Here is a 12576-nt window from a genome sequence, read left to right as displayed (position 1 = left end):
AACTATGTATAATTAATGACATTTTAATAAACTTGCCATTTCTAGATAGGATTTGAACAAAGATACTAAAATCACATAAATTTAAATAAAGATTCAAGTTTAAACAATTGAGTATTAGAAATAAATTTCCAAGTAAGAATCAATATTCCTTTAACATTTATTGAAAATATTAAAAAATCTAGGTATTACACTAGGAATTTTTATACTTTATTCCACTTAATAATATATTATTATCATAGCCCTAAGCTAAGTAGAAGGAAAATTACAAATATGTGGCCCTGACTTTACAGAGACTACAATGTATAAGATGTACTATACATATAAGAATCACATGTTTGAGGTAGACAATGAGTACTTTGGTAAAAAGTACTACTAATAAAGAAAACTAGTGAATATAAAGTGAGTTAACACATAATCAGGATGTTAACTAATAAGCCAAAAGCTATTTGAGAATACAAACTAAAGTGTAAAAGATTCAAATTGGAATTGATCTATTTGAAAAGATAAGACTATAAAAGTTTTAGAAGAAAACACACATAAAAAAGATGGTAGAGGACAAAGACTGGTAAAATGGAAAAAATGGGGAAGAGAAACCACTAGCCATTAAAAAAATAGATAAATTAAACTTTATCAAGATTTAAACTTCAGCTCTTCAGATATAATGTTAAGAAAATAGAAAAGACAAATCACAGACAGGAAAAAACTACTGCAGAGGTGTACCTAAAATACATAAGCAATTTTAAAACTTGATAATGAGGAGATAACTAAAAAAAAAATGGCCAAAAGACTTAGCCAGTGGTTCTCAACTTTCCTAATGCAGCGACCTTTTAATACAGTTCCTCATGTTGTGGTGACCCCCAACTATAAAGTTATTTTTGTTGCTACTTCATAACTGTAATTTTGCTACTGTTATGAATCATAATGTAAATATCTGATATGCTATATGTGTTTTCTGATGGTTGCGACCCACAGGTTGAGAACCGCTGAGACAAAAGAAGATAGGCTAATAGCCAACAAGCACATGAAAATATGGTCAATATTATTAGTTGCCCAGGAAATGCAAATTACCACAATCATAACATTTCGCATGAACTGCAATAGCTAAAATAAAAAAGACTGAAAATAAAAAGTTTTGGAGAGATGTGATTACTAGAGGGACGAATATATACACACACACACACGCACACACACACACACATATATATATATATATATGTACACACACACACATATTGTTTTTTTTAGCATAAAGACTTCTACATGCAAAGGAAGGGTCTGAATCCAAGAATACTATACCCAGCGAGGCTATCAATCAAAATTGAGGGTCAAATCAGGAGCTTCACAGACAAAAACGGTCTACGGGAGTTTATTACAACCAAACCAGCAATGCAAGAAATGCTACAGGGTCTGCTGTAAATAGAAAAAACAGGAAACAAAGAAGGAACGCAGCGGTAAAGAACAAAAATGGCGACTAACAAGTTTCTATCAATAATAACTTTAAATGTAAATGGATTAAATTCCCCAGTCAAAAGGCATAGGGTAAATGAGCGGATAAGAAAACATGACCCATATATCTGCTGTCTACAGGAAACCCACCTCACAAAAAAAGACGCACACAGACTGATGGTGAAGGGATGGAAAAAGGTTTTTCAGGCCAATGGAAGTGAAAAAAAAGCCGGGGTAGCAATACTTATATCTGACAAATTAGATCTCAAAGTGAAGGACATAAAAAGAGATCAAGAAGGCCACTTCATAATACTAAAGGGAGCAGCCCAACAAGAAGAAATAACTCTGGTAAATATATATGCACCCAATATAGGAGCACCCAAATACGTAAGAAATCTTCTGGAGAAGATCAAGGGAGAGATTGACAGCAATACAATCATAGTAGGGGATCTTAACACCCCATTATCTCCACTGGACAAATCCTCTAAACAGAAACTCAGCAAAGAAACATCAATCCTAAATGACTCACTAGATCAGATGGAATTAATTGACATCTTCAGAACATTTCACCCCAAAGTCACAGAATATACATTCTCCTTGGGTGCACATTTGTCATCTTCAAAGATAGACCATATATTGGGTCACAGACAAAGTCTCTTCAAATTCAAGAAAATTGAAATCATATCAAGTATCTTCTCAGATCACAAAGGCATAAAACTGGAAATCAACTACAACAAAAACAATCCAAAAAAATCAAACACATGGAGACTAAATAGCATGCTATTAAACAACGACTGGGTCACCAGTGAGATCAAAGAAGAAATAAAAAACATCATGGCAACAAATGACAATGAAAACACAACAATCCAAAACCTATGGGACACAGCAAAAGCAGTCTTGAGAGGGAAGTTCATAGCTCTACAAGCCTACTGCAAGAAACAAGAAACAATGAGAATAAATGACCTAACTCTACAACTCGAAGAATTAGAAAGAGAGCAACAAAAAAAGCCCACTGTAAGCAGAAGGAAGGAAATAACAAAGATCAGAGCGGAGATAAACGACATAGAGACCAAAAAAACAATACAAAAGATCAACAAAACCAAGAGCTGGTTCTTTGAAAGGATAAACAAGATTGATACACCTCTAGCCAGGCTCACCAAGAAACAAAGAGAGAGGACCCAAATAAACAAAATCAGAAATGAAAGAGGAGAAATAACAACAGACCCCATAGAAATACAAAGGATTGTTAGAAAATACTATGAACAACTCTACTCCAACACACTAGACAACCTGGAGGAAATGGACATATTCCTAGATAAATACAACCTTCCAAAACTTAACCAGGAAGAATCTAAAAATCTCAATAGGCCAATAACTATGGAGGAAATCGAAGCAGTAATCAAAAAGCTTCCAGCAAACAAAAGCCCGGGGCCAGATGGCTTCACAGGGGAGTTTTACCAAACATTCAAGGAAGACCTAAAACCTATCCTCCTCAGACTATGTCAAAAGATCCAAGAGGAAGGAGCACTTCCCAGCTCATTCTATGAAGCCAACATCACCCTAATCCCAAAACCAGATAAAGACAATACAATGAAAGAGAATTACAGGCCAATATCCCTCATGAACATAGATGCCAAAATCCTCAACAAAATCCTAGCAAATCGGATCCAGCAGTACATCAAAAAGATCATACACCATGACCAAGTAGGATTTATCCCAGGGATGCAAGGATGGTACAATATCCGCAAATCAATAAATGTGATACATCACATAAACAAATTGAGAGAGAAAAACCACATAGTCATATCAATTGATGCGGAAAAAGCATTTGACAAAGTCCAACACCCTTTCTTGATAAAAACTCTCAGCAAGATAGGAATTGAGGGATCATACCTCAACACAATAAAAGCCATATATGACAAACCCACAGCCAACATCATAATCAATGGGCAAAAACTAAAACCATTCCCCCTAAAAACAGGAACAAGACAGGGATGCCCCCTCTCACCACTCCTGTTCAACATAGTACTGGAAGTACTAGCCATTGCGATCAGACACGAAGAAGAAATAAAAGGCATCCAGATTGGAAAAGAAGAAGTAAAACTGTCCTTATTTGCAGATGACATGATACTGTACATACAGAACCCTAAAGACTCCATCAAAAAATTATTAGACTTAATAAATGAATTCGGCAATGTAGCAGGATACAAAATTAATGCTAAGAAATCCATGGCATTTCTTTACACCAATAGTGAACTTACAGAAAGTGAAACTACAGAAGCAATCCCATTTACCATTGCACCAAAAAAATTAAAATACCTAGGAATAAACTTAACTAAGGAGGTAAAAGACTTATATGCTGAAAACTACAGGACACTGAAAAAAGAGATAGAGGAAGACATAAACAGATGGAAGAATATACCGTGTTCATGGATTGGTAGAATCAACATCATCAAAATGTCCATACTACCCAAAGCAATTTATAGATTCAATGCAATCCCCATTAAATTACCAACAGCATATTTCACAGATCTAGAACGAACGTTCCAAAAATTCATCTGGAATAAAAAAAGACCCCGAGTAGCTGCAACAATCCTCAGAAAGAACAAAGTAGGTGGGATCTCAATACCAGATATCAAACTGTACTACAAAGCCACTGTTCTTAAAACAGCTTGGTACTGGCACAAGAACAGACATATAGATCAATGGAATAGAATAGAGACCCCAGAAATCAACCCAAACCACTATGCCCAATTAATATTCGACAAAGGAGGCAAGAACATACAATGGAGGCAAGACAGTCTTTTCAATAAATGGTGTTGGGAAAATTGGACAGATACATGCAAAAGGATGAAACTAGATCACCAACTCACACCATACACAAAAATAAACTCAAAATGGATAAAAGACTTAAACGTAAGACGGGAAACCATAAAAATACTAGAGGAATCCACAGGCAGCGAAATCGCAAACATATGCCGAAGAAATTTCTTCTCTGATAATGCTCCTAGGGCAATGGAAACTAAAGAGAAAATAAACAAATGGGACTACATCAAAATAAAAAGCTTTTGCACAGCAAAGGAAACCATCAACAAAACAACAAGAAGACCCACTACATGGGAGAACATATTTGCCAATGATACCACCGATAAGGGTTTAATTTCCAACATTTACAGGGATCTCATGAAACTTAACAAAAGGAAGATAAACAATCCAATAAAAAAATGGGCAACGGACCTAGATAGACACTTTTCGAAAGAGGACATACAGAAGGCCGAAAGACATATGAAAACCTGCTCAAAGTCACTAATTATACGAGAGATGCAAATCAAAACGACAATGTGTTATCATCTCACACCTGTCAGAATGGCTATCATCAACAAATCAACAAACAACAAGTGTTGGAGAGGATGTGGAGAAAAAGGAACCCTTCTGCACTGCTGGTGGGAATGCAGACTGGTGCAGCCACTGTGGAGAACAGTATGGAGCTACCTCAGAAGACTAAAAATGGAACTCCCATTTGACCCAGTGATCCCACTACTAGGAATATATCCCAAGAAACCAGAAACGCCAATCAGAGAGGATATATGCACCCCTATGTTCATAGCAGCACAATTCACCATAGCTAAGATTTGGAAACAGCCTAAGTGCCCATCAGCAGATGAGTGGATTAGAAAACTGTGGTACATATACACAATGGAATACTATGCTGCGGTAAAAAAAAAAGGAACTCTTGCCTTTTGCAACAGCATGGATGGAACTGGAGAGCATTATGCTAAGTGAAATAAGCCAGTCAGAGAAAGATAAATACCACATGATCTCACTCATTTGTGGATTATAGAGAACAACATAGACTGATGAAAAGGGACAGACTCAAAGACTGAGAAACAGCAATCAGGCTATCAATCCCCAGAAGGAAAGTAGGGGAGGGCGGGGGTAAGGGGAAGAGATCAACCGAAGGACTTGTATACATGTATATAAGCCATACCAATGGACATGGACAACAGGGGGATGGGAGCATGAGTGTGTGTGTGTGGGGGGGGAGGTTGGGGGTTAATGGGGGGAATGAGGACACATTTGTAATACCTTAACTAATAATTAAAAAAAAAAAAAAAAAAAAAAAGACTTCTACATGAATGGTCACAGCCGCTTCACAATAGCATCAATCTCGAAACAACTCAAATGTCCTTCAATAAGTGAAAAGATAAAGAATTTGGGGCATATTCTTACAATATAAAAGTAATGATAAAAATAACCTCACAACACATACAACATTGTGGATGGTGATGATATTAACCAATGTGATTGTTTGATATTGTATAATGAAATGTGTAAATATTTAGAAGAGCTGCATAACTTGGTGAAATGATACTTTTCAAATGACCAAGGAATGATATTTCCATATCTTGAGCTGCTATCATTACTGTTATTTTTGCTATTACCTAGAAAAATAAAGCAAAACAAAACTTAAAACTTCTGTTATAAAACTAAGTCATTTTGAATTAAAGGGTTTTAGTATGTGCATTAGAAGAAAATAACATAAAATTTAGCATCTTATTCATTTTTAAGTAAGCTGTTCATTGGTATTCTGTTCATAATGTGCTGACATCACCACCATTTTCAGAACTCTTTTCATCTTGTAAAACTGAAACTCTGTATCCTTTATTTATTTATTAAAATACATTTTTATTGATTTCAGAGAGGAAGAGAGGGAGAGAGAGATAGAAACATCAAAGATGAGAGAGATCATTGATAGGCTGCCTCCTGCACACCCACCACTGGGGATGCAACCTGGGCATGTACCCTGACCAGGAATCGAACTGGAACCTCTTGGTTCATAGGTTGATGCTCAACCACTGAGCCATACTGGCCAGGCAAAAACTCTGTATCCTTTAAGTAATAACACCCCACTCGCACCTCCCCTCAGTCCCTGTCAACCACCATATTACTTTCTGTCTATGATTTTGATTATTCTAACTACCTCATGTTAATGGAATCACAGTATCTTCTTGTGACTAATTTCACTTAGCAAAATGTCCTTAAGATTTATCCATGTTGTAGCATATGTCAGAATTTCTTTTCCTTTTAAGGGTGAATAGTATTCCACTGAAATATAAGATACATTTTGCTTATCTGCTCATGTGTTGATGAATACTTAATTTGCTTCCACATTTTAGTTAATGCTGCTATTCACATAGGTCTACAAATATTCCTTCAAGACCTATGTTCAGATCAGTTTATGATTAATTAAAAGATCAAAATCAACTTCATATCACAATGATCTAGCAAGTTCACAAGAAAGCAAAGAAAAAATTAGTAAAGGACATGAGAAAATAATTTATCAGACTCCTAAAGCAATTACATTTTGCTCTTTACTATGCACCACTAATTAGGGGAAAGTGGTTTTGAAAAGTTCTTACCTGGATGAGATGTGTTGGCACAGTGATGAGGCAGGCTGAAAGAGAGGTGCGTAGAAGACCACGGAGAATGTAGAGGAATTTTGTAAGGCTGTGACTGTTGTCACAGTTTTCTGTACAGCAGACATCATCTCCCCACAAAGGTGAACCAAGACTCTGGATTGCTATTCGTAAAATGTTTTTCTGTTTTTTCTAAAGGAAAGTGGAGGAGAGGTAAACACACTAAGGTTTGTTAACTAATAGGATACCTGTGTTACTTCACAGGTGAGCTATATAGTAGTATATAATATTACGCTTCTTAGAGTCTATTTCTGTCTGCCGCCTCCAACTAGTTTAGTTTAGTTGAAAATGGAATGATAAAAACAATAAGATGAAAATTTCGTCTTAAAAAAGCAGGATTTATTTCAGTATCAGAATATTATTGTGATTCAGGAATAATATATTTTAAGTAGTGACTGATAGATGCACTGATCTCATCTAAAGTTTCTGAGACAGATGCATAGACTTGTGAATTTAGCAAATGATACAATCCATAACTTAACAATAGGAAATTCATTAACTATGTTTTCATTCCAATAAAGTTAGAAATATATTTTTAAATGACTTATTGGTATATTTTTATTTAGTTAAAAGTTTTTTAGCATTCTTGATATTCACCATAGAAATGTCTACCTCAACCCTGTTCATTTTTATGAAAGTCAACAGTTACAGAATCTCTGGCTCAGAGAGTGAAACCAGCTACTGTTTTTTGTCTGTCAACGTTCATGAAAAATATTGTTTATTGAAAATAGTGAAATAAACAACCAAGAAAACAAACCTTTCAATCCATTCCAACAACAGCTTTCTTATTAATGGCTGCCTGAATGTATGTGTGTGTATACGTGTGTGTGTATACATGTACATTTACATGTAAGTATGTATCTTTTTGCTATTGCATTTGATTTTTTGATTTTAAAAAGAATGTCTTGGTCTTAGAAGATGTGTCATCATCCTACAAGAGCAGCAGCTCTGCACACTGTACCGTAGGAACTGTTATGACATGCCTGTTTCCATAGTTACCACAGCAAATAGGGAGAGGTGTCTGTCAGGGACCAATTTACCTCTCCAGACAGGCACTGCCACCAAAGAGAAGACATGTAGCCCATAAATCTTAACTAGGACCAAAAATGGAGCAATAATGAGAGTAAGAAAATTGTAGTAAATACCAAGGACCACCACAAAAACTGTAACATACACGAAAAGCCATCTATAAGTGAATGTGCTTCACCACACAACACAGACATACTATTTTCAACCTGCTATTAAACTGATGATTAAGACAAATTTTAAAAATTATTTATTTTACCTTTGATACTGTTAAATATAGTAGTAAAGTCAACAATAATATTTTTTAAATCCATGAATTAAGAGCAAGTGTAGTTGATAATGCCACAAGTAAGACTTGGCTTCTTTGTCTTCTTCAATAAAAATAATGTCTTTTGGAAAATAGTTCTGCTAAAATAATATAAATGAAATGCAAATCTTTTAGCAGCTATAGCAATTAAAATAACTGAGGAAGAATTCAGAGCCACACGATATGTAGAAATAAAATTTCCCTTATTTTGTTTAAGTTAAACTAACTGGAACATCTTTAATAGTGGTAATTCAGAGAAATTTTTAAAAAAGAGAGCTACAGAAAAATAGTTATAAAATATTTTAATACAGCAAATAGAAATGCCTTCTTATTCACTGAGACAACCCGAAGCATTCTGTAATAAATGTAAAATCATAAAATAATTAACACTTACTGATAAGGTAATTCAAAATTAAATCCTGATTGACAGAAATATAAAAATTTAGATGGGAAAGTACAAGACTTGCAGATTTAAGAATAATTTTCAAAATGTGGCTACCTATTAATTCCAAGTGTTTACAATAATTCATGTTGACACTGAATGTGTACATCTTATGTGAATTCACTGAGAACATAGCTAAAATTCTGAATACACATCACTAGTCAAACTAAGGCTGCTGTGCTCTGCTTATTTACATCTTCTGAGCTGGAAACAGCTTGTTCATTGTTGACTATTCTAAGACCTTCTGGGTGTAGCCCTAGAGAGCTTGAAAACAACATTATATCCATGATTATAAAAGGGTTTGAAGGTACTCATACCTGGGGATTGGATCCATCAAATCCTTCCTCATAAATGATTTTCTGAATAAACTGAAGCAGCTTTATGTAGCCAGGGGTCAAAGAACTGTTGGTAAGAAGTGGTTTAAATACATAAATGGGCTTTATTATACAGGAAATACAAATGTAATCTAAAACAGTAAGTACATAATGAAAATATATACATTCATAAGATTTTTAAAATATAATTTTAAAATGAGCCAAAATAGTATAAATATTATAAAAAATAAAGTCAATACATCCAGGGAACAAGATACAATGCCTTATATTAACTAGTTCTGTGTTCTTGACATCCTGGGAAGATAAAAATCTGTGGAGACTAAGATGACTTAATTATGTCAGGCTTAGTTAGCTCGAAGAAAATTAATGATTTAATGAAGCAACCTAAAAGATGAAGCCACTATGGCTTTTCAGGAGTAATCATAGATAATTAACACATAGTTAATGAACTGCTATGCCAAGTATTCCTGAATCAATGTGCTGATCACCTGAGCTTACCTTCCATCAAAGTTTTAATTTTCTTAGAACTGCTAAAATAATATTAATTCAAAACCTGAATTAAGACAAGTAAGTATAAACGCCATTTCATTTGTAAAAAAGACAATAAAATAAATGTATAAATATAAGATGACCTAAACAAAATTATTTCCCACAAGAATATTAGCCCTAATGTCACTATTTTAAAATACTTTACAAATGCTATAAAACATCTCAAAGAAAATTTAATAAGAGCGAAGAAAATCTGCTTTAACATTAACTGAATTTAAGATTCTTCATAATGGACAACCTGTGTGCTATGGCTGAATATTAAATGTCATGATAATGAGTCCTGGAGCACAGCTAGTTCCTAAACATAAAAGTGCCTAATGTTGTAGAAGCTGTGGGTGACCTTAAAAATACAAAAGTATCTGCTTTACTGTGATCATAAATGAAGTGATCACAAAGGCAGAGGAAATGCCCTAAAAAACGGATGAAATATAATTTGAAGCAACATGCAACATTAAAGAATATAAGTGAGTAAATATAGCAAAATGCATAGTGTGCCAAATCAATGGCCAATGGTTCAGCAAAAATATATGCATATCTCTGTAAACATTGTATTGAACATTCACATCTACCCCAAAGTATCTACCTAACAAAAACAAAAAAGAAAACCAAGAGAAAATAACCCCATTCTTTTTTTTTTAAAAATATATATATATTTTATTGATTTTTTACAGAGAGGAAGGGAGAGGCATAGAGAGTTAGAAACATTAATGAGAGAGAAACATCGATCAGCTGCCTCCTGCACACCCCTTACTGGGGATGTGCCTGCAACCAAGGTACATGCCCTTGACTGGAATCGAACCTGGGACCCTTCAGTCTGCAGGCCGACGCTCTATCCACTGAGCCAAACTGGTTAGGGCAATAACCCCATTCTTTACAAAACAAATATGACTCCAAATGAAAGATATGGTGGTATAATTATTTCTCACATAGTTATTTCTCCATTTTCAGCGAAAATACAACAAATTACATGAACACATTTTTCTGCTCCCATGAGTGAGAAAATGTGTCTATAAATAATGATATTCCATAGGGCAATGATGATGATGTGATTGTTTCGTATCTTAACATATATTTGTCCTGGCTAGCTCTACTTTCTGAATACAGCAGATTCAATTCCTATCTGGGTCAATTAACTTTGCACAGGGGGTAAAATCTGCTCCAAAGTCCCAGATTATGAAATGAATTCCAGCCAACCATTTGACGAATGTCACTGTGGGTTAAAGAAGTATGGATCAAGAATATACCCAGTGCATCCTAATCTACCAATTATGAATCTACTGAAGAAAATTATTATATCATATATGTGAAAACTTTTTAAAGCATTTCCTCTCTGCCTAAAATTGTTCATTAATAAAATCTGCTTAAGTACTCAGTAGTAAATTTGCTACCTGAAGGTACATTATCAATACCACATTCAAAAATTACTTCTTAGTTTTTTTTTAGTTGCCATCATTTATCCAGATAACATGATCTGTTATTTATTTTACATTCTCACAGTCTGTTAAGATAACTATAGTAGATCTAAGAATCTCTTCAAAAGTAATGGGGTTTCTTTAGATATAAGAACAAAAATGGACAGAAAGCCAATACCTCACAACCTCTTATTTAACATAGATAGAAATAATCTAATCAAAATGCTTAGAACTTGATAAGTAAAACAAATTTCTCCAAGCTCATTAAATTTCTAGGAAAATAAATACTGGTAAGAAAATAAAATTTGGAAAATCAGTACATTTAGGTATACTAATTGAGAATATTCATTCTTGTATACATAAAATGACAGCATTTAAAACCGAATCAGTTTATATGGTATTGACATTAAAACAATAAGTATTGTTAATCTCTATGAGATACATTTCTGTGTCAGAAATATTTGCAATTAATAATATATTTCTGGCTGAAATAATTATCTTCTATTGTCATCTAAATTTTTTTTAAAAACCCCGTTAATTTTGAGAATGTTGTCTTTTTGTTGTTGTTCAACAGTGTAGTAAGTTATAAAAAAGAAACTGGCAAGAAGGAAACCCAACTTTAAATATGAACCTGGCTTCCTTACGTTTCCAAACCCTTAACAAAGATTAGGCTATCAAAGTATTTATAATATGTCCCAAAAGCACTACATTTCAAATTATGTATGCTACTTTATATGGTTCATAATTTTTAGCAAGTTTTATAGTGAATGGTCCATCTTGAGATATCACAATATCTTTAAAACTATAATAGTACAAAGAATATGAAAATTATTAGAAATTTAATTTTTACCTTTACATATGAAGCATTTAATTTTTTCTTTAGTTAAAACATTGTCCCATGTACGCTATTCATGTGTCTGCTGATATTACCATGCCATGTTGTCTGACAGAAATTTATTTCTTTTTTTTTAAACATATATTTTTTATATTTTATTGATTTTTTACAGAGAGGAATGGAGAGGGATAGAGTTAGAAACATCGATGAGAGAGAAACATCGACCAGCTGCCTCCTGCACATTCCCTACTGGGTATGTGCCCGCAACCAAGATACATGCCCTTGACCGGAATAAAACCCGGAATCAGACCCTTGAGTCGGCAGGCCGACGTTCTATCCACTGAGCCAAACCGATTAGGGCAATTTATTTCTTTATATTAATACTAGAGGCCTGGTGCACAAAAATTTGTGCACTCGGGGGGGGGGGGGGGAGGGGGGTCCCTCAGCTCGGCCTGTGCCCTCTCGCAGTCTAGGACCCCTCGGGAGATAACGACCTGCTGGCTTAGGCCTGCTCCCGGGTGGCAGAGGGCAGGCCCAATCCCTAGGTGCAGCCCCTGGTCGGGCTCAGAGCAGGGCTGATTGGGGAGTTGGGGCGCAGCCCCCTGTCATGCACAGAGCAGGGCAAATCGGGAGGTTGCGATGCCACCCTCAGTCACGCTCAGGGTAGGGCCGATTGGGGGGTTGGGGCACTGCCCCCTGTCACACTCAGGGCAGGGCCAATGGGGAGGTTATGGCTCTACCCCGTCA

General features: G+C 35.1%; 1 protein-coding gene across 3 annotated transcripts in view; it reads right to left on the bottom strand.

The window, feature by feature from the left end:
• Positions 1-12576, bottom strand: part of ELP4 (elongator acetyltransferase complex subunit 4) — a 194998-nt gene that overhangs the window by 131775 nt on the left and 50647 nt on the right. For all 3 annotated transcript variants that reach the window (XM_036325717.1, XM_036325718.1, XM_036325719.1), the window contains exons 6-7: positions 9016-9100; positions 6867-7055 (exon numbers count right to left, since the gene is read on the bottom strand). In XM_036325717.1, the coding sequence (XP_036181610.1) occupies positions 6867-7055; positions 9016-9100 (274 nt within the window). The remainder of the gene's footprint in view (positions 1-6866; positions 7056-9015; positions 9101-12576) is intronic.

The sequence above is a fragment of the Myotis myotis genome, unplaced genomic scaffold (assembly GCF_014108235.1).
Source record: "Myotis myotis isolate mMyoMyo1 unplaced genomic scaffold, mMyoMyo1.p scaffold_m19_p_10, whole genome shotgun sequence".
Taxonomy (NCBI): domain Eukaryota; kingdom Metazoa; phylum Chordata; class Mammalia; order Chiroptera; family Vespertilionidae; genus Myotis; species Myotis myotis.
Note: the sequence above shows the minus strand (reverse complement) of the source record. Positions and strands in the feature narration are given on the sequence as shown.